This window comes from Diceros bicornis, chromosome 18, assembly GCF_020826845.1.
Source record: "Diceros bicornis minor isolate mBicDic1 chromosome 18, mDicBic1.mat.cur, whole genome shotgun sequence".
NCBI classification, from domain to species: Eukaryota; Metazoa; Chordata; class Mammalia; order Perissodactyla; family Rhinocerotidae; genus Diceros; species Diceros bicornis.
The window spans coordinates 30,592,858-30,615,839 of NC_080757.1; the positions used below are offsets into that span (position 1 = coordinate 30,592,858).

General features: G+C 49.8%; 1 protein-coding gene across 1 annotated transcript; it reads left to right on the top strand.

Moving 5' to 3' along the window:
* The first annotated feature begins 1,358 nt into the window (after positions 1-1,358).
* Positions 1,359-21,458, top strand: TRIM25 (tripartite motif containing 25). Its single transcript, XM_058560609.1, is given in 10 exon segments — positions 1,359-1,730; positions 1,732-2,052; positions 5,999-6,094; positions 9,141-9,374; positions 11,426-11,597; positions 12,896-12,961; positions 15,393-15,419; positions 15,757-15,831; positions 15,911-16,009; positions 16,994-21,458. Coding segments are annotated over 10 exon segments (1,914 nt in total). The 5' UTR covers positions 1,359-1,436; the 3' UTR covers positions 17,524-21,458.
* The last annotated feature ends 1,524 nt before the right edge of the window (positions 21,459-22,982 follow it).

Genomic DNA, 22,982 nt, shown 5'->3' on the forward strand with positions numbered 1-22,982 from the left:
TGCATAGTCTTAGGCAAGTTAATTAGTTTCTCTAAGCCTCAGTTTTCTCGTCTGTAACGTGTGATAATTATGCCTACCTGAAAGAGAATTAAATGAGATACTGTGCATAAATCTTAATGCCCTATTCCCTCCCCCTCCATCTTTCTGTCTTCCTCCTCCCCATGCAAACACCACCCCCACACTAGGAAAGAGAACAAATGAGGTAAAGGGCCCTAGAGGAATAGAATTAGGAGAACCAGGAGTTAGAAGGTTGAGTAAAGTGATCCTGACCTAGAATCCCAGTCCTATTTTGTATAAAGTATGTGACCCCCATCTGTAATATGGATACAACGACTTCTGTCTTGCAGTATTTATAAAGCTTATAGGAGATAATAGATGTGACTTGTCTAGCACACAGTAGGTGCCCCATAAATGGTAGCTATTACTTTTAGCAGTGGTCCAAGACATTTACCTTTTTCTCATTTTTGCTGCCCACCTGTCCCCAATGCAAACCCCAGCTAACTCCTCCCAAAATACTCTCTTTCTCTTTGCCCCCATCCCCTCTCTTGAACACTTCTCACCTCCTGTACATCCAGATTTCCTGCATCCAGGCCAGAGTGGGGGGGGGGCAGGGAGGAAACAGAGCTTGAAAAATGAAAGGAAATACATCTAAATGAACAATTTTTGGAAAGATCTTTAAGTTCCAACATTATTTTTGTGTGTGCATGTGTGTAAATCTAAGTGTGTATGTGTTAGAGAAAACCTTTGTTAAACTGGGATATCTCCAAACCGCAGTAAAAGTAGAAATGGAAATTGAGAAAAAAAAAAGCATGTTATATCGGTGTTACAGAAAGAAATCACCAAGTTTAAGCATGAGTGTGATGATGGGCTCCAGCCTTCAGGGATCAGGGATCGTAGGCTGATATACCAGAGCCCAGGACCAGAAAAGAGGAAGGAAGGATTTTAAAAAAAGAAAAAAGGCAGTCGTTTGTTCCTTCTCTTATTTTGTAAAGGTCTGTCCTGGGACAGCCTTGTCCGCGGGGGTAGTGGGATATCTCCGGTGTGGATGAGTTCTGCGAAGGAAGGGACTCGCTGCAGGCGCGTCTGTGCAGAAGCCCTACTGCATCTTGCCCCTGGCTCCCGGGATCCAGGGTGCTCCGCCCGACGCATCAGTTTCCTCATCGGCAGAGTGGCCCTAGGAACCCCCTGGTGGTCGGGAGGATCGTCTGAAACCCAGCCTAGCGCCCCGCTTGTTCACGACTCGGACCGCAGCGACCCCGGCTCCCCTGGGGGCCCCCGCAGCCCGCCCCCGCCCAGCGCCCTCACGTGACTTCCTGAAAGGCAGTGGGGACCTCCCCTCGCGACGCTCAGTTTCGTTTTCTTGGTGGCTTCGGGGAGAGAGTGCTGCAGTCGCGGCCGTGGTTCCAGCTCGTCCCGTCGGTCTCCCCAGCAGCGCCATGACGGAGCTGTTCAGTCTGGCCGAGGAGCTGTCGTGCTCCATCTGCCTGGAGCCCTTCAAGGTGCCGGTCACCACCCCGTGCGGCCACAACTTCTGCGGGGAGTGCCTGGACGAGACGTGGGCCTCCCAGGGCGCGCCGTACCGGTGTCCGCAGTGCCGCGCGGTCTACCAGGCGCGGCCGCAGCTGCAGAAGAACACGGTGCTGTGCGCGGTAGTGGAGCAGTTCCTGCAGGTCGAGCTGGCCCGGGAGGCGCTCCCCGACGGCTGGACGCCGCCCGCCCGCGCCGAGTCCCCCGCCCGCGCCGCGGCCCCCCGCCCCGGCCGCCCGGGTGGCCTGCGACCACTGTCTGAAGGCGGCCGCCGTCAAGACGTGCCTCGTGTGCATGGCCTCCTTCTGCCAGGAGCACCTGCAGCCGCACTTCGACAGCCCCGCCTTTCAGGACCACCCGCTGCAGCCGCCCGTCTCCGACTTGATGCGCCGCAAGTGCGCCCAGCACAACCGGCTGCGGGACTTCTTCTGCCCCGAGCACGGCGAGTGCATCTGCCACATCTGCCTGGTGGAGCACAAGACCTGCTCGCCTGCGCCCCTGAGCCAGGCCAGCGCCGACCTGGAGGTAGGGGGTGGTGGGTGACGGCGCAGAGGAGAAGCCTGGGCCCGCTGTGCCACTCTGGGCATCCTGGGCTACCCTGGATCGCCTGGGTTCGTTGCTTGGCCTAAGATCCCGGGCAGGGGCATCGCCAGTGTCAGAGTAGAAAGGGGCTGGGAGAACATACAGCCCTCCTCCATCTTCCGTGGTCCCCCTCCCCCCCGCTTTTTGTAGAGGGCGCCACTGAAGACGCAGGTGGTGGTGCTTGCCTTAAGCCTAGTACGTGTCTGGTGGCGGTTAGTAGAGGGTTTTGAATGTCAAGTGTGAGTCCTGGAGGTTCATATCTGTGTTCCCTCGTTAGATCCTGGCAGCAGCCACGAGGTGGGTGTAATTAGTTACATTTTGCAGTTGAGGAAGTGGACGTCCAGAGAAGTTAATTTAGCCAGAGCTAACCCAGTAAGTGGCCAAGTGGGCATTGGGACCCCAGCTGGTTTGACTCCACGGTTTGCCATTTCTCCCCATGGACCAGCCTCCTATCCAAGTCTGCAGAGTCCAGAGCAGCGGACATTCCTGGAGGTTTGAGGTCATGTGATAAAAAGCCTTTGGTAAGCTGGAATGTTCTGGTGACCGGAGAGGATGGTTATGAGCGAGAGGGTGGGCAGAGTCCGAGAATCCTTGGATATGACCCACAGGGAGAGACAGACTCTTGCACCATGGAGCCCTCCATCCTGCTGTGCGACTTTGAGCCCCTGGGTCTGAGTCCTCATCAGTAAAGCAGGGAGGTGGGACCAGCTGGATTCCTAAGAGGCCTTCCAGGTCTGTGATGATTTGAGTGGTTTGGGGGATCATAACTTCCCCCCCGTGGGCTCAAGGCAGAAGCTGAAAGGGTGTAATCAAACCACTTTTGTTCTGTCAGTCTAGGCTCCGAAGCATGGCCTGATTTCCTTTTGTTCTTGCAGTACTGTCGGGGAGAACAAGGACCGTCCTTGTGTTGTCAAAGGAGACGGGAGGTCTGGGGGAGGTTTGCAGTGGCGCCAGGACCAGGGTGCAAGCCTTGCTCCCGTCTGGCTGTAGTGCTTCCACAGCCTGGTCTGCTTTTCCTGCTCTGAGCTGCGTTCCTCTGGACTTTTCCCCTGAGTCTCAGATGCCGGACCTCCAGGCATGGCCTGAAAGGTCACCTCTGAGGTACAACAGAGTTGATCTCAGGCCCAGCCTTCCCTGTCTCCACCTGTCTTGGGGAAGAACCTGCCTCGCCTTTGGAGCCAGAAGCTCTGCTCTGCCCCACATCAGCTGTGGTTTAGGCAAGTCAGTGCAGTTCTCTGAGCCTTCGCTTCCTTATCTGTAAAATGAGATAAATATCATTCCCTCCCCACCTCCAAAGGTGGTTGGGAGGCTCCGAAGAGATGAGGCGCGTGGGAAGGGCTCCGTAGGCAGGCTCAGTGTCAGGCAGCGTGGCTGGGTGACACGGGCTCCCACCACAGCTGGATGTTGAGGTCTGGGTTTGAATTCTGGCTCTGCTTCCTAGCTGAGAAATCCTAAAAGGGGATGATAATAGTATCTATCTCAGAAGGTACCTGGAGGATTAAATGAGGCCATCTACAGACAGCGTTTTGCAGCAAATGCTCCATGAGAACCGCCATTGTTGTCTCCGTTACTCAGGCCCTGGGTAGAGGAGAGTGTGCTGGGTGGAGTATGTCAGGCTGCCCAGATCTTCTTTGCCCCAGCCCCTGAGGGCTAGGGCAGCCTGGCTTCTGCCGAGGCAGAAGGCAAGTAGGGGCAGGAGGACCCTTCTCAGTCTGGCCCGGAGCCTCAACTCTCTCTGAGCCTCCAGGGCCGGGAGCTGGAGTCTGCGCCCAGTTTAATCTGTGTGCCCTACATGCTCGGCTTTTTAATCCTTGTAACAAGTCTTCCCCTGTCTTGTCCCCTCATTGTCCTGGCTGAGTCCTTTATCTGGTCTCCTTTCCCAGCCTTGCTGCTCCTCACTGCTGGTGGCAGAGCCAGGTCCACCTGGGCAGTGCCCCAGCTGTGGGCGGCCGGTTTGTCAGTGCGGGGTGGACTCAGGACTCTGGGGCCTCCCACATGGAGGACCCAAGTCCCCGTCCCTGAAGGATCCTCAGAACTTTAAAAGTTCTCTACCTTTGATTCGGAGATTGTCATGGCTGTCAAAGTCCTTGGGCCAATTTCCTTTTGTCTGGAACTATGTGGGCCCCTCTTCAACATCAGGAGACTATCATATGCATTTGATTAATGGTGGATAAGATATTTTGAAAGATAGAGTTCAGGGGTGCGTTGCTAAGAGTGGCTCTTGGAGGTGAAACGGTTGGCAGCCCCCGGGTGTCCTGGGGTCTCTTCCAGCTCTGAGACCTGCGAGGCCGGATCTGCCTGGGCCTGGCCTTCTGCCTTTGGCCCACAGTTTATCTTGGCCACTGTTAGAGGCCAGGTCAAAGGGCATTGTCACAGAGGTCGAATCTAAAACATCATCTGTGACTTGGGCTTTCAGGGTGGAGTTAGTGTGGCCTGAGTTTCTGTTTCCGGCCCTGCATGTGACTGTCACTGGGTTGTTCAAATCCAGACTCAAGGTTGGATTCAGCCCTGAATACTCGAGTGGAGTGGGAGAGGCAGGAAAGTGGAAGGGAGGGCCAGCGTATGCTGAGCCAGCTAGTTAGGGGAAGTAAATGTTTTTTTTCTAGAAATTTCCAGCGTTTTTAGTTTGGACATGTGTCTATAATTGTAACACCAGGATTTTGTACCACAGTTAATAGTGATGTGACCTGGGGCAAGCCACTTAATTTCTCTGTACTTCAATGTCCTCATCTATAAGGATGGGTAACTCTTACCTCCTGTGTTGTTCTTAGCTTTAAATGAGTTAATACACGGAAAGCAATGCCTGGCTTTTAGTAAGTACGTAATAAACACTAGCTGCTATTATTATGGTGGTGGTGGTGATTTTCTTTCCCTTGTCTGTGCTCCAACATTTCATCTGAGCAGGGAGGTAGGAGACTCAGATATTGGTTATGAAAATTTATAGAAATACTGCGAGAGCTCAGATGATATTCTCTTCCTTCACGCATCATTTACCTTTGTTTCTGGAGGTGACTAGGGGCCTTGCGATTCTGAGTCATCTTCATTGAGTTTCAGGGATTCTGCTGACTGTGGGCTGGTCTGCCACTAGTTCCTCCTTATTCCTAGGGTGTAGCCTTGGAGGTCCCCACGTGTGGGTCTTACCAAGTGAGCCTGGGACTCTGAGTTTTGTCCCCCTGCCTCCCGGCCGTCTACCAGCGTTGGCAGATGGCTCTGGGAGAGCAATCCCGGATGCTAGGCTTATCTCTCTGGGTTTCCTTCCCCCGGATCTTGGCTCTGTGATCCTTTCCTGCTTTGTTGGCACTCCATAATCTTTTAGCAGATTTCCTCCCCAATATTTTGTTTGCTTTCTAGTTGTTTGTAGTGGAGGGTTGGTTTGAATGGCCTCGTCTGCCATTACTGAAGCAGCTGTCCCAGCTCGTTCTGTCTCTGTGTGAGTTTGGCCACCTTGCTGTCCTCCTTCCCTCAGTTTCATCATCTGTAAAACGGGTCCTAGTGAAGAAGCTCATAATAATATAGCTGACGTTCAGTTTGTTCTTACTAAGATCCGGGCACTGTGCTGAGGACTCGCATTGTTTCAGTTAATCCTCCTACTAGCCCTGTGAGGTGGGAACAGTTACAGCTATTTCCCGGCCCAGGAAACTGAGGTGAGAGACAGCTGGACAGCTGAGAAACGGGACAGGAACGCTGGTCTGTCCCGCTCCAAATCCTGTACTCGTAACTGCTTTACTGTCCCCCTAAAAGGATGAAGGGAGGCAGTCAGTATGAGAATGCTTCAAAAAGCTACAGGCAGGTGGTGGAAACCCCTGTGGGGTAGATTCAGGGGACGGTCCCTGGTGTTGGGTGGAGGCTGGGTGAGGTCCTCTCTCATCCTGGTTTGTTTTCTCTGCAGACCAAGCTGAAGCATAAACTGACTATCATGTACAGTCAGATCAACGGTGCATCAAGAGCACTGGAGGATGTGAGAGCCAGGCAGCAGGATGTGCGGGTGAGTGACAGGGCTCTCCACAGGCAGCCCCGGCCCTGGGGGCCCCCTTGGCCTCCAGGCAGGACAGTCGCAGCTCTGACCTCCACAAGGCTCGTGTCAGGTCCACTCACAAGTGTCACAATTAAATGTCAACCTTGCAAAACATGCAAAAAGCTGTGTGCCCTGGAGAGATCCTTCACAGACTCAAACTGAAAACTACTTCAAGCCCAACCTTGGGGGAGGGGAGCAGTCATTAAAAATTATGTTTAAAAAGTAGTAATATATTCTCCGGCCATGCTGAGGCCGCGTCCCACATACAGCAGCTGGAAGGATGTGCAACTATGATATACAACTATCTACTGGGACTTTGGGGGAAAAAAAAAAAGGAGGAGGATTGACAATAGATGTTAGCTCAGAGCTGGTCTTCCTCAGCAAAAAGAGGAGGATTAGCATGGATGTTAGCTCAGGGCTGATCTTCCTCACAAAAAAAAAAAAAGTAGTAATATAAAAAGCGGTTATAATTTAAGTGGGAGAAAAACAGGAAGCAAAAGTGTAAACCCACTAGAGTTTTATCTATTTATAGAAAGGAAGTGTATTAGTTTTCTAGGGCTATCGTGACAAATTATCACAAACTTGGCTTACAACAACAGAAATGTGTTCTCTCACAGCTCTGGAGGCTAGAAGTCCAAAATCAAAGTGTCTGCTGGGCCACACTCCCTCTGAAGGTTCTAGGGAAGAATCCTTCCTTGCCTCTTCCAGCTGGCATTCCTTGACTTGTGGCTGCATCACTCCAATCTCTGCCTCCTTCTTCACATGGCCTCCCCTCCCTCTGTGTCTCTCCTCTTCTGTCTCTAATGAGGACACTTGTCATTGGATTTAGGGTAATCCAGCATGATCTCATCTCAAGATTCCTACCTTAGTTACATCTGCAAAGACTTTTTCTGAGTAAGGTCCCATCTGCAGGTTCTGGAATGTGGATATATCATTTTGGGGGCCACCATTCAACCCATTACAGGGAGTATAGGAAAAAAGACAGGAAAGAAGTATAGTAAAAGGCTGGTAGTGGAAGTGTTAGGGTGGTAGGATTAGGGATGTTGTTTTCCCTCTAGTTTCACAATTTTTATGAGATTACGTTGCTTTTATATTGCAAGAAGATTTGATTTTTACATATCCTGTTCTGGAGCTGCAGCATCCAGTTTTACTGTGGCAGCTGTAGCTTGATTAGATGAGGTCTGGGTTAGAATACCAGCTCTGTCATATAGTAGTCGTAATACTTTGGCCTGGTGACAGATATCTGAACCTTAGTTTTTCCCTCTGCACAATGGAATCACAACTACTTTCTGAAGATGCCCATGAGGCTTAAATAAAAGGGTGCACGTGAAAATACCTGTATTAGTTAGGGGGCAGGCTAAACGGCTGTAACAAAGATACCCCCCAAATTCAGAGGCTTATATAAGATAGAAGTTTGTTTTGCTCACTGTGACAGTTCAAGGCCAGACATCAGCACGCCAGACAAGTGGGATGGCTCTGCTCCACGTGATCATTCAGGGATTCAGGGTCTTTCCTTCTTATTGCCCCACCACTCCATGGGGTGTTTTCCTCACCTCTTTGATTGAAGCTGGGTCACCATTGCATTCTTGTTCCAGCCTGTGAGAAGGAGGACAGGGAAGAAGAGTGTTGCACATATCACTTCTGCTCATACTGCAATGGGAGCAGCTTAGTTACATGACCAAGCCAAGCTGCAGGGGAGGCTGGGAAATGTAGTCTGTGGCTGGGCAGCTGCCTGCCCATCTAAACTGCAAGGGTGTTCTCTTACTGAAAGGAAGAAGAGGAGAGTGAACACTCAGGGACATTGGTAGTCCCAGTGGAGGTGGCAGAGCAACGGGTTGGATAAAGAAATAATTGAACTCGGTGTTCCCTGTATGCTGCCCCTCTTCTGTGTGTTTCTCTTTGTCGTATTTGATTTTGAGCTATTGAGGTTACCCGACATAGAAAGGGAAACTGCAGCTCCTAGAGCAAGTGCTGTCCAATAGAAATATCATGTGAGTCTCATATGTAACTCTAAGTTCATTTGGATAACACATACAATTAATTTTAATAATACATTTTAACTCAGTGTATCCAAAATGTTATCATTTCAACATATAATCAATAAAGGAACATTAATGAGATATTTTACATTCCATTCTTTGTACTAAGTCTTTGAAAACCAATGTGTATTTTACACTTCTAGCACATCTTAATTTGGACTAGCCGCTTTTTGGGTGCTTGTTGGCCTCATGTAGCCAGTGGCTATGGTATTGGTCAGTATAGTTTTAGAGGATGATATTCTCTAGAAATTTTCTAGAACAGTTTCATACCCTCTCTTTAAAAAAAAATTACCCGTGAACTGCATCCCAGCTTAAGAAATAAAATATCACCAATTCAGTTAAAGCCCCCACTACGCTTCTCTCTTTTTATATTCCCCTTCCTCTCTTCCAGAAGTAACCACTATCCTGAATTTACTCATTCATTCCCATGTGTTTCTTTATGCTTTTATTCTGTATGTATGCATTCCTTTAGCAATAAATAGTACTCTTCTGTTTGTTTCTAAGCTTTATTTAAAGAGCATCACAATGTATGTCTTCTTCTACAAGTTATTTTTCCCTCATGGAAATGTATCCATGCATTGCCTCAGTTCATTAATTTTCATTACTGTTTAATATTCAATCCTGTGAATAACTTGCAGCCTATGTATCCAGGCTCCTATTGATAGACATTTGATTTGTTTCCAGGGTTTTGCTAATTCATACAATGCTGCCATGAGCATTCTTGTGTGTGTCTCTGGGGCAGTGTCTGAGAATTTTTCTAGAGTGTATTCCTGGGATTGAGTTGTTGGGGCGTAGGGAATGAGCACCTTCAAATTCACTAGATATTGCCAAATTGCTCTTCAAAGTGTTTTTTCCCATTTGTACTCCCACAAAGTACAGGAAAGAAGTCCTGGTGCTCCACGTCTCACACACCCTTGGTACTGCAGGCTTAGCTTTTTTGCCAGTCTAATGGACACCTCTTGTCTTGGCCCTCTTAGGAGGCTGCACAAAGGAAGATGGAGCAGCTTGGGCAGGAATACATGGAAATGAAAGCTCTCATTGATGCCTCGGCGGCCAACTCGACACGAAAGATAAAGGAAGAGGAGAAGAGGGTCAGCAGCAAGTTCGACCACATTTACCAGGTCCTCCTCAAGAAGAAGAGTGAGATCCAGACCCTGAAGGAGGAGACTGAACTTACCCTGAATAAGGGGGACGAGTTTGAGTTTCTGGAGGTGGGTCTTGATGAGGACATTGTGGAATGCTCTTTCTGCCTAGTGTTACGCTGTTGATTATAGGTGCAGTGGGGCTCTCAAGGAGTTGGGGCTGTAAGAGAGCGTTGGAAACATCCCTGAGACGCACCCTGTATTAGTTTTCTATGCTGCTTGACAACTTACCACAAACTTAGTGGCTTAGAAGAACATACATTTATTATCTCATACTTTCTGTGGCTCAGGAGTCTGGGCATGTCTTAGAGGGTTGTCTTCTTAGGGTCTTACAAGGCTGCAATCTGAGTGTTGGCTGGGCTAGCTGGGCTGCATTCCTTTTGGAGCTTAGGGTTGTCTTCCAGGCTCACATGGTTGTTGGCAGAATTCAGTTCCTTGTGGTTGTAGGACCGAGGTTCTGATTTTTTGCTTGCTGTTAGCGGGGGTCAACTCTCAGTTCCTAGAGGCTGCCACAATTCTGTGTCATGTGGCCCTTTCTCAACTTGGCAGCTTACTTCTTCAAAGCTGGCAGAGAATTTCTCCCTCCAGGAAGGTCCAATCCCTCTTTAAGGGCTTTTACCTGATTAGGTCAGGCCCACCCAGGATAATCACCTTTTTGATTAACTCAAAACCAACAGTTTTGGGATCTTAGTTACATCTGCAGTATTTGTTCAGTTTTGCCATATAATGCAACCTAATCACAGGAGTGAATCCTATCATATTCACTGTCCTGCCCATACCCAAGGGGAGGGGATTATATAGGATGTGTACCCCGGAGGCGGGAGTATTGGGAGCCATCTTAGAGTGTTGCCTACTGCATATTCCTCCACCCTTTTCCCCCCATCCCTCCTCTGCATGGGCCCCTGAAGTGTCCTTCTAAAGCACAGACCTCCTGCCCTTTCTGGCTTCATGTTCCTTAGCATGGCCCACAAGGTCCTTGGTGACCAGGCACTGCCCTTGCCAGCAGCCTCATCTCTTGCCACCCAGCCGCAACCCATGCTGTAATCACAGCGGAGCACTCACCATTCCCCAGACGCCAGGGATTGGATGCAAATGCCATGGCTGACCTTCTCTGCCTAGTGAATCCTGCCCTTTTTCCAGGGCAACTCTGGTTTCCCCCATCTTCCTTGGATCCCATGACTCTGCCATTACATGCATGTGATGCTATAGCCTCTACTATAGCACTTGACAGCATTGTTTGAGATTGCTTGTTTTCATGTCTGTTTAGGCTGTCAGCTCCTTTTAAGCAGGGCCCATCCCTTCTTACTGCCCTTCTTCCTCCTGGCATGTCCAGCACGTAGCAGAGTGCCTGGCATGCAGTGGGTGTTCTGCTGAGCCCCATCAATTGGGACGTGCTACGACACCTCCAAGGTCCACATTCCTTGTTCAGGTCCTGGAGGGTACAGGAGTGGCTGGAAGCCTTCTCTTCTCCCTGCACAGACTCCTCATCCATGCCTAGGCTGGGTGGCCTTAAGTTTCCTTTCACCTGCTCACTCCTGTTTGTGGAACAGCTGCACCAAGCTCTCTGAGAAGCATTTTGAGTCCACCTATGGGCCCCTTGATATCGTATGACCTGATTTTGTCTCAAAGTTCAGGACCTTCAGTAAGACTGTCCCTTTTTGTTGGATGTGCCCTGGCTGAATCCTGCATCCCTCGAGGCATCCCACTCCGTTCAGAACACGTGTTCAGAGCCGGTCCTTGAGAGATGGAGACAGTCCTGAGTCTCCTATACTTTTTCAGCCACAGCTGGAGGAGTAGGAAGAGCGTTATCCATGGGGCTCAGGAGACTTGTGTCCCAACTTTGTCTCTGCCACTAATTCGCAGAGTTCCTGGCAGAACACTTGTCGTTTCTTGACTTTAGTTTCCCCATCAGGTGAGCGACCTCCAGGGCCCTTCCAGCTCCAGATCGCTGTGTCTTAAAGTGACACTTTATCCCCCGGGGCCTCTGGCCTGTAATTTGAGAGGGCCGATTGGACTTAGCGCCCATGGGCATAAGGTAGCTCCTCCTCGGGTTCATGAGACCTGAGCCCAGGCCCTGGCTTCACCAGAGCTGCCTGCACTAACCCCCTGGCTTGTTCCAGAAAGCGGCAAAACTGCAAGGAATCGCAACGAAGCCAGTCTACGTCCCCAAGGTGGAGCTGAATCACGAGCTGATCAAGGGCATCTGCCAGAGCACCTCAGACCTCAAAAACGAGCTGAAGCGGTGTATCAGGCAGTCCGAGGATAAGAAGCCTGATGAGCCCACTGGCTCAGGTAACCACTGGGACCCCTGGAACGGGATGGGTCCCTTCTGAGTTTTTGGTGGGGGGGAGGGATCATGATCTGGAGCATTGGGTTTGAGTTTCAGGGGTCCTGAAACATCTGCCCTTCATCTAGCGGGTAGTGGGGAGTTTTTGCTTCATCCTGAGATCGTAGCCATCCTTCCTAAAACATTTCTGGGGGGTTGATGTTATGATGGGCCTTTCGGGATGGGTTCTTTTTGTCTGTGATCTTGAGGCTGACTCAGATGGGTTTTGAATGGGTGCTGGATTGTCAGTGTATTTGGTGGGGGAATGGCTAGTTTTGGAGTCAGAGAAACCTAGAATTTCTCCTTACACCTCTTTTCCTTCCCCCGCATATCCAATCCATTACCCGATTTTGCTTCTTTTTTTTTTTTTTTTTGTTATGAGGAAGATCAGCCCTGAGCTAACATCCATGCTAATCCTCCTCTTTTTTTGCTGAGGAAGACCGGCTCTGAGCTAACATCTATTGCCAATCCTCCTCCCTGTTGTTTTTTTTTCCCCCAAAGCCCCAGTAGATAGTTGTATGTCATAGTTGCACATCCTTCTAGTTGCTGTATGTGGGACGCGGCCTCAGCATGGCCGGAGAAGTGGTGCCTCGGTGCGCGCCCAGGATCCGAACCTGGGCCGCCAGTAGCGGAGTGCACGCACTTAACCGCTAAGCCACGGGGCTGGTCCCGATTTTGCTTCTTAAATATCTGCTGACTCAGGTCCCTGGTCCCGTTGCCAGCCACCACTGGCCTGCTCTCCGTTTTAGCTCAGCAAGCCAAGTGTCCTTGCAGAAGGGCCCCTGAAACACTTGTGCATGGCTCCATTGTAGAAGGTGAAGCTGTTGACGAATTAGCCACACATATTTGTTTTCCTGCTCCATCAGTGATCCCTGGTTGGGGGGAGGAGGGGAGAGAGGAAAACCAGAAAGAAAGGAACTACCACTACACGCCAGGCATGTGATCTCATCAGCCACGAGTGAGGGCAATCATCCCCATTATATGCTGGAAGAAACTGGAGCACAGCGAGGGTTCAGAGGTCATGGAGCTGGGTGCTGGTGGAGAAAAGACTCAAGCCCAGCTACACTTTAAGCCAGAGAAAAAGAGGGAACACCCCAAACTGGTCCTTCTATTATCCTGTTTCTAGCTCTTGTAAATGAATGGATGGGGAAGGTCGGTGGAAATGGCTGTCTTTGTAAACCCTCTACTGCCTGCTGGTGGCAAAGCTGGCTCCTAGGGTTGGTTTGAAAGAACTGAATAAACTGACTCCCTTTTTTAGGCGCAGGGGACCCTGGAGAGCTTGGTGCATCGTCCGCATACAAACTCCCACGCCCTGGGAAGAAAGTCCAGAGTAAGTACCACCACCGCTGCCCCTGTGGCAACAGCATGGCTGTGACCGGCTGGTCCTCTGGCTGAGACACTCACAGGTGTCGCACACCTCCAGATAGGCACCGCCCATCCCAGATCACTGTGGGGGCCTGAGTGCATCTGGAGATAAATGTGACTATCAGATAAGAGCCCCCTGAGGGCTGTTGCAGGAGCTCCCCTGGGGCACTTAGGAGCACTGGCCCATCGGCATTGGATGTTCAGGCTGTCTGGAACAGCAAGATTACCAAAGCTACTGGTCCGGAGAAATATTTACAACACCTGAGCTCTGGCCCTGGGCAGAGCCTCCCGGAGGAGACTGGCAGTGGTCCCCGGAGGAGCAGAGGCTCAACCTCTAGTAGCTCAGAGCTGTCTAGTCTTCAGCTGTAATGTGCTTCTGCTGTCACAGCGCTCCCCAACCTGTTTTTCATTATTCCCTCTCTCCCCTTACTCCACTAGCCATTTTAAACTATATTTTCCCTAATCTCCCCTGCCCATGCAATTTTAATACCACACCTATCTATATCTGTTTATATACTGTATTTTTATACGTAAAAAGAGTAAGACTTTTTTCACTCTCCCTCCCCTCAGGACTCAGTTTTTCCCCCTGGGGGGTGATGTCACCCTCGTTGAGGAGGCACGTGCTGTTGAGACGGGCTGGGGAGAAGGAGGTCCTCAGTTTCCTCATCTGTTGCATTTGGACCATAATGGTATCAACTATTGGGGATGATTGTGAGGAGGTTCACATGGGACACTGAGTGTGAAAGCTCTTGAAAGGCCATCACTGTGCCTCTGAACTGTTGGCTGCTCCTGCTTCCCTAAAAAGTCAGTGTGAACCGAGGATGATGCCCACACCATTAGGGGGCCGGGGGATGAGAGACTCTGGGCTGGTTTTGTGTGGTTGGTTGTTTCTTTTTAGTGTTTAGGTTGTCTTTGGCAGACAGATGTGTGGTGTCCATCCCTGGAGCAGAGTCCAGGGCTGGGCTGCAGATGGAGGAGGGGGCCCTTGGCTGAGCGGGAAAATGTGGAAAGACACTGTGTGTGAAAAGGGAAGAGGAAGAGTAGGTGAAAAATACTGTCAACTTGTATCCTTCTCAAGTTACACTCCCCCTGAAAGCTTCCTTCTTGCTGCCCCAGATCACAGGCACCACCCTTAGCACCAGTGAGCTGTGGATGCTGGCCACCAGGCGGGGATGGGGAAGTAGGCAAGGAGGGCTGGGCTAGTCACAGTGTAGATGAAACGCCTAAGGATTGTGATGACTGGGGAGGGGGGCCTCCCAAGATGTTGGTCCAGTGGGAGTGGGCAAGAGAGGACTGGAAGGTGAGGAAATGAGGGGGAGAGTGCGGGCAAATGGGCCGGGTGGGGCCGAGGGAGGGTCTGGTGGGGGGCAGGAGGAGAGAGCAGGGCTTGTCTGTAACATAAAGTATCCCGCAGGAGGGCAGGAGTGAGATCCCAAACCCCCCTTTTTATTCCAGTGGTGGGAAGGTGGCAAAGAGCGAACCTGAAATCTTCTAGCCCACTTAAACTTGAGTGTGTAGTGGAATCACCCAGGGGGCTCGTAATGCAGATCGCTGGGCCCACCCCTGGACTTTCAGATTCAGCTGGTCTGGGGTGGGACCTGAGAATTTGCGTCTCCCACGGATTCCCAGGTGATGGTGATGCTGCTGGTTTGCGGACCACGCTTTGAGAACACTGCTTTAGCTAAACTCCCTTCCCATAAGCACACTCTCCAGATAGTTTTTAAAGACTATTGTGATACTTGGCAAGCACTTTTTTTGCTGACTCTCCATTTGTCTTTTTTCTTTTATGGAGATATAATTTACCTACAGTAAAATGCACAGATCTAAAATGTGTAGTTAGATAAATTTTCACAAATGCATACGTGTGTGTTACCATTACCCAAATCAAGATAAAGAATTTCCATTATCCCACCAAATTCCTTCATGCTCCTTATTAGTCAGTCCCTCCCCTGACAACCACTGATGTGGGTTTCTATCACCATAGATTCATTTGCCTGTTGACTCCTTATGTTTTTCAACTTAAAACATCCTAGCTTTTGTTTGTTTTTGTGAGGAAGATCAGCCCTGTGCTAACATCTGCCAATCCTCCTCTTTTTTTTTGCTGAGGAAGACTGGCCCTGGGCTAACATCCGTGCCCATCTTCCTCTACTTTATATGGGACGCCGCCAAAGCATGGCCTGACAAGTGGTGCGTCAGTGTGCGCCCGAGATCCGAACCGGCAAACCCCGGGCCGCCGCAGCGGAGCGTGCGCACTTAACTGCTTGCACCACCGGGCCGGCCCCCCTCGCTTTTTTTGTATGGGTAGAATTCGTGCAAATGATTGTTATTACAGTATTTTGAAAGTTTCATTGTGTTATGCTTTAAAATATCTTAATTCTGAAAATTTTCTTTTTCAGAAGATGACAAGAAGCCCAAGAAACCTCGTAAGTTACGCGTTTCTGCGTCTGTTTGTTTCTTGAGACTGCTTGAGCATGGAACTAAAAGCTGGCAGGGAAAGCTGAGCTGTCTTATCAGGGTTCTGTGACAGGGCCTGAGCTCTATGAGTATGTTCTGTAATGGCGGGCAGGCCTGAGGTTGGAGGTGAGGACAAGGATAAATGAGTCCTGAGTGTGGCCCTGTCTGGACTCACCTGTGTTGTGCTGGTTGTCCAGGTGTGTGTTTGTGGAAATGGCTCTCGAAAATCAGCTTGCAAGGGAGTAGAGGCCATCAGGTCATGCTGTGTCATGTCCCCAACTCATGTTTCTCCTCCCTCGTTTCCAGCCTCATCCAGCAAGTCTACTCCCACCTTTGGAGCCCCAGAGCAGACAGTGGATTCAAAACTACTTGGCCTGGAGGGTGAGTTATTGTGAGCAAGGGGCAGTGGGGTGTCCACGCTGAGTTTATTCTGAAAATCGTTCTCTGTTTTCTCACTCAGCTGAAGCCAAACACACCACCCCACCGGGGAACCCGGTGTCTCTCAAGGCCAAGGTCCTGGAGGCATTTTTAACCAAGTCCAGACCTGAGCTTCTGGAGTGTGAGTAGCTTCGGCCCTCGGTCCTGCTGGCCCTTGGCCTCTCCTGCGCGGCTCTGCTGGCTCCTTGCCCTCGCCTCTGTCCATCTTGTCCTTTGTCAGCTACTTGCCTGTCCTCTGCTTTGTTGCACCCTGGCTTTCCCCCTTCCATCAGCACCTGCCTTTCTTCACCTCCCTTCCTAGCCAGTCTAGATTCCATAATCAGTCCTTTAAATCCCCGTCTTGCTGTCCATTCTGGCTCAACCCCGGCCCTACTTGAACCCAGTTCATCCTTTTCTCTGGGCCTGCACCTGCAGCCAGTGGCTGTGCCTGAGACATCACTGGGCGTCCCACTGCCGGCTCTCCTGCTCTGGTTTTCCTGTCAACCCCCCTGCTGTTCCAAAACCTTCCCACTTGCCAAAACCTCCTTCTTCCTGTCCCGCCCAGCCTCCTCTGCTTCACAGAGAAGAGAGATGCCCTAGGAGGGGACTCCATCATCCTCTTAGTTATTGTCCTCTCACTTGAATCTATACCTTCTTCCTCCTCCCTCCCTGTCCTCTTTCTCTGGACTCTGGATCCCATTCCTCCTGCTCTCTCTGGAATTTTACACTCTCAGTTAGGCCTCAGTTATGGGTGGATGGATAGATGGGTTGATGCGTGGGTGTATGGATGTATGTATGGATGCTGGGATGGATGGATAGATGGATAGATGGATGGATGGATGGATATATGGATATATGGATGCATGCATAGATGGATAGATAGATAGATGGATACATGGGTGGATAGATGGGCGGATGGATGGATGGATGGACAGATGGATGCATGGATGGATGAATACATGGGTGGATAGATGGGTGGATAGATGAATGGATGGATGGATACATGAATGGATGGATGGACAGATGGATAAAACAAATGAATATATACTACCAGTTGGGGAAAGGTTTAAAAGTGAGAGTACTTTGGGCCCCTTGTAATTGATTCCTTGGGGTCATGCTTTCTTAGATGCTGTTCAAGTCATCCTGGACTACAACACCGCCCACAACAAGGTGGCTCTGTCAGAGAACTACACTGTAGCTTCTGTGGCTGACGTACCCCAGAGCTACCGGACCCATCCCCAGAGGTTCACATACTGCTCTCAGGTGCTGGGCCTGCACTGCTACAAGAAAGGGATCCATTACTGGGAGGTTGAGCTGCAGAAGAACAACTTCTGTGGGGTGGGCATCTGCTATGGCAGCATGAAACGGCAGGGCCCCGAGAGCCGACTCGGCCGCAATAGCGCCTCCTGGTGCGTGGAGTGGTTCAACACCAAGATCTCTGCCTGGCACAACAATGTGGAGAAAACCCTGCCCTCCACCAAGGCCACACGGGTTGGTGTGCTTCTCAACTGCGACCATGGCTTCGTCATTTTCTTCGCTGTCGCCGACAAGGTCCACCTGATGTATAAGTACAAGGTGGACTTTACTGAAGCTCTGTACCCAGCTTTCTGGGTGTTCTCTGCAGGTGCTACGCTCTCCATCTGCTCCTCCAAGTAGGCAGGCCGTGGACACTCCCTCTGGCTGACTACCTGTGGAGTGCCCAAGACTCTAGTGAAAATGCTGCAGGTGGAACTCCTGGAGGACTTCCCTGAGAGTCCCCTAGGATGGACTAGGACAGTCCCTAGGATGAAAGGATGGGAGGGGCGTTGGTGGAGGGTGAGGGGGTGGGGGGATGGGATAGAGGAGGGATTTGGCCAAGAAAAGGGGTCGGGTGGGGGTGATTGTGTTGTGAGTGAGGAGGCGTTTCTACCTCCTCGTGCCCATCAGGGCAGGGTGACCCCTTCCCTCTTGTTTTGGTAGATCTCCAGGGTGCTGGGCAGCTGGGTAGGGCTTTGGAGAATAAGTCCTTACTGCACCTTTCCTCTTGGAGAAAATCTATAGCCACTGCAGGAGCTTGCTTGGGTCACGTGGTGTATGTCCCTTTGCTCTCTGGAGTAGCCTTCAGATTTTGGTGTTTTGATTACTCTCTATAGGGCTATTCAACTCTATAGATCTTTGTAAAATTCCAAAGTCATTGAATTTCAATATTACTCACCCCCCACTACCCACATATGGGGGTTGGGGTGAATGCTTAGACTCCTGGTTATTTTCTGTGCTTGAGGGAAGCCACCACAGCAGATCTCCTCCCAGACCAGAGTTTCCCAAAGAAGCATGTCCTCTTCCTCCACTGGAAAATAGCCCTGCTTCCTTTCCTCTCCTGCCCCCCTCATCACCCCAATTGATGGTTTTAAAATGTTGAATCAAACAGGAACCTTTTCAGTCTAAGGCTTCAAATCATGATCTGAATCAGACTATGTTGAATTTTTGATTTGATGTCAAGGTGACCCAGGTCCTGTGTGGACGGAAACCCTTCCCACTCCCAAGTGTTATGAAAGGCATCTCGGTAGAGACCCTTGGGCTGTAGCCGTGGAGCCTGGCTGGAGGCCTTCTTCCTATAGCCTAGGCTTTGGGGCAGGGAACTCCTCTGGGCAAGAAGGGACACTGACCTGGGGTGACAGAAGTGTGGTGATTTTGCTCTTAGAGTGTCTTGCCTTGTTAATGATGACTGTTCTCAGTGACAGCCCCTCCCCCACCCCCCACCGCCCAGTGACCCCCTGCCCAGGATTGTGAGCTGCCGAACTGGCTTGTGTAGATACCACTGTGGCCAGCACAGTCAAGTGGACAGCTAAGCCCGATATCTGAAGACTGTTATCATGAAGGCTGTGTGTGGCTGCCTCAGGGACCATCCTAGGTCACCTGCTGGGCTCACAACTTATGGCCAGAAGGACCATCTAGCAGATCCCATGGGAAACAGCAACATTCCCGTTCATCCTTGGCCACAGGCTGCAGACCCAGTGCTGGCCCTTGCCTGAGTTAGAGGCCTGTCACCGGCCCTAGCCCCTTCTGCTGTCTTCCTTGTCTGAGCCAATTCCAGGTGTGAGAATTGACCAGGCTAGGGGTCAGGAAAGACTTTAAGGACCCAGGAGGGACCAAGCTACAGGGATCAAGCACAAAGGGCTGTTTTTCCTGCAGTGTTTCTGTGCAGTGAAAATAACCCCAGTCCGCTAAGGGCAGGAGTGAATGGATTGCTGGAATTTCCCAAGCTCCTTGTATCCTGATGTTGTCAGGATATAAGTTCCCATCCCAAAAGTGGGAGAAATTTAACCTCTTGTGGTGAAATGAGCCCAGCTCTGGGCTTTCCAAGAGGAGAGCTCAGGTCAGGTTCCTTGTGATATGAAAAAGAGGTCATCATTGGGGCAGTGGGAACCCCAGACCTTTTCATATGACTGTTTGAGAACTTAACACATTTGTGGCCTTGTGCTGGAATTCCAGGGCACTCCAGTGGGCCCAGAGCACTTGGTATTCCTGACAGATGTGTTGATCTGTGTCATCTCCCAAGGACTTCCACTTCCTTGGGAGAGAGGTCATCTTTGTAGGGAAGACATCCCTGCAAGAGCTGAGATGTGGTTTTTTAATGTTTCTTCCTTTTCTGTTGGGAAGAAACGTTCTTTGGCGATTCTTCTCTGCCTTTGGAGATGATCAAAAGCATCTTCATTGATCTTTTGAAACAAAAGCCTGTCTGAAGCCAGTTCATACTTGGGAAACAGCTGGGCTTAGAGGAGGAGAATGCCAAAGATTAATCCTTGGGTCCTGCTGCAGCTCCTTTCTGCGTAAATGAGGGCTACAGAGAGGGCTCTTCCCTGGTGAACGTACAGCTCAAGATAGGGAAGCATGAGTCCCTCTGTTTATAAGAGAGGCAGGTAGGTAACCCAAGCTGAGCTCTGGGAAAGGTGCTTTGGAGATGTAAATCGAGGAGCGCACCCTTGCGGTCTCCAACCTTACATTCCCTCGCCTCGCAGGGCCGCTGAGTCCTAGGGTTGGAGGAATCTTTGTATTCATCTGACTTTTCTCATTTTGCAGAATGAGTTGGATGGGCAGGTATTGGATGCCTCTGCTTACTGCTGTTTCCATCCCATCATGGAGGAGATGCCTCCTAGAGTGTGTGAGGGAACAACTCTGAACCCTGGGAAAGTGTGAGAAATTCCCAGAAACATAAACATAAACATACTATTTGAGACCCAGGTATCAGGGACTGTCTCAGTCACTCTGACATGATAAACGAAAGGTCAGGATCAAGGTTTTGTATTATCTAAGACTGCTTGGTTGGTTCCCCTGTTTTAATTACTCTGAAATGGATCTACAATCTATAACTAATACTGGTACAGTATCTCTTACCTGATTCTGCCCGCTCCCCCCCCCATTGATTTTAATTAATTAAGAGTATTTGAGCTATTATTCCCTCAGCTTATTTTTTTAGAATTGATTCTTCAGGTGATAGTCAGGGCTGTAGAGCTGGATCTTTGGAAACCCACGAGAAATACGAGAGCCGAGGCTGATGACATGCCTTAGAAGCTTTGAATGTAATAAAGTGGTGTTTGGTGGTCTTTCTTGCATCGCAGTGCATGTAGAAAACGTTACTCATCTATCACGCTGGAGTCAACCAATGAGGCGCCCACCATGGGAGGCTACTGCCCAGGGCCTCTGGATGCTCAGGCCCCACCCAGCCACCCCCAGGGGGTTCAGATTTCAGCAGACATATAGCCCATGTGAAGACTGCTATGGTGCAGCACTCCCTTGGGAAGCTTTTCATAAAGAATTCTCAGACTGATAAGATGTCCTTCTGGGCTTTGCTTCAGGATAATCTGAGGATGGGGGTTAGGGAGAGGGGCAGGAGGTACGAGTGAAAGGGTAAGCCACATGCGGATAATTAGGGAAACAGTGACGGTAATGTGAGGGTTCATTATATTATTCTTTCTACTGTTGATTATGCTCGAGCGTTTCTATAATGAAGAGTTTTAAGAATGAAACAAAAACAGCTGAGGCCAGCAATGGGCACTGTCCAGTGGATTTTATTCCTGTTAAATAGGGGTAGGAGTTACAGGAGGTGTGGATTTGAGGTTGTTGTAGAATAAGGAATTCGACTGGCCTTTGTCCATGGTTCCTGGTGGGGAGACTCTCAATTCTTGGAATTTCCCAAGTAGTAGGAATGTCTTTGTTATTCATGAGCCCCTGGATCACACTTGAGTTTATGCTCAGAGTTGAGATGACTCAAGATTGGGGCTGGTCATCAGAAAGACCAACCATGAGATTAGAGGGTTGGGACTTTGAGCCAGCCTGACCTCCAGGGAGGGGAGAGGGACTGGAGATTGAATTGAATCGAGTGGCCAATGATTCAATCAGTTATGCCTATGTGACGAAACCCTGATAAAACCTCTGGACACTGAGGCTCCACTGAACACATTTGATGAGCCAGGAAGGTGGTGCACCCTGATTCCACAGGGAGAGGGCATGGAAGCTCTGTATTTCGGTCCCTCCTAGACCTCACTCTCTGTCTTTCCATTTGGCTGTTCTTGGTTTGTATCCTTGACAATAAAACTGTAATCATAAGTATAGCGCTTTTCTGAACTCTGTGAATTCTAGTGAATGATTGAACCTGAAGATCGTGTGCTACAGACTGAATGTCTGTGTTGCCTCAAAACGCGTATGTTGAAACGTAACCCTCCATGTGATGGTATCGGAGGTGATTAGGGAGGTGATGAGGTTAGAGCCTTCATGAATAGGATTAGTGCTCTTATAAAAGAGACCCCACAGAACTCCCTCACTGCTTCTGCCATGTGAGGACACAGCAAGAAGACAACTGTCTAAGAACCAGGAAGCAGTTCCTCACCAGACACCAAATCTCCCAGTACCTGGATCTTGGACTTCCAGCCTCCAGAATTGTGAGAAATAAGTGTTTGTTGCCTAAGCCACCCAGTTTCTGGTATTTTTCTTATAGCAGCCCAAACAGACTATGACATCATGGGAACCTTCTGGATTTGTAAGCAGTTGGTCAAAAGTGTGGGTGGCCTGGGGACCCCTGTCGTGTGCCTGATGTCTAAAGTGAGGGCAGTCTTGATGGAACGGTGTCCTTTTAGCCTGTGGAGCCTAACGCTGACTCTAGGTGGTTAGCAGCAGAATTGTATTGCAGTACACCAGTTAGCGTCAGAATAGAGGTGGTGGAACTTGCTAACTTTGAATGAGCCCTTCTTGACCAACCTGTGAGAATAAAATGCACTGCTCTTAAAAGGAGCTCCCAAGTTTCTTCTCTCTCGTGTCAGGTCCCCAGGGTTTCAAGCCCTCGTTTTTGTTTTCTCTCATCCTCACCTCTTCTTGCAGTTTCTTCTTCCTCACTGTCACTGTACCCAGAAAAGTACTCAGTATGTCAGTGACAGACTTGTCTTCCCATTCAGAGATGCCACTTAAACTGTCATGGGATGCTCTTCTGTTCCAATAAAAAGTTCAAGATGGTACCTTGCAACTCCTCAGTAAAGCACAGCAAGGCTGTGAGTGCGTGTGTGTGTGTGTGTGTGTGTGAGGGGCTAATTTTAAAGTCACTTGTGGTCTGCTGGAGTGACCATTCATAATATTGGATTCTCTTATGGGTCTTACGTCTGTCTTCTTGCCAGTCCCCAGGTAGTGTTGAAATGCCATTGCATCTTAAATAATTGATGGATCCCCAGCCTTTATTGACCCTGGGGTGGTAGCTTACCTGCATTTTACTGGGGAACAATCTCAACAAACTATGAGAAGGCTCTAAAAAAGTGGGTCTAAGAGTGAAGGAGAAGAGAAGAGATAGTGATGCGATAAGAAAGTCTCTTTGAAGGGGTCATTTGGGTGAAAATGCCTCACCACTGATGATTTCCCATGCCCATCTTTTGTGACAAGATTTTCTGTGCTAAACAGTTGTTTCCTCTCAGAAGTTCAGACAATTGAGTTTTTTCACTTTTCCCCATATGCTCCTGGATTTTCTTGATTGAAAACACGTAGGTGGGGGCACATCTTCTCCTGGTTGGATTTTGAAAGTTCCTGATGGAGTATCCATGGGGGATCCTGCTGGACAGTCCCCAGGCCCTTCCCTCAGAAGTTTGCTGATGAGA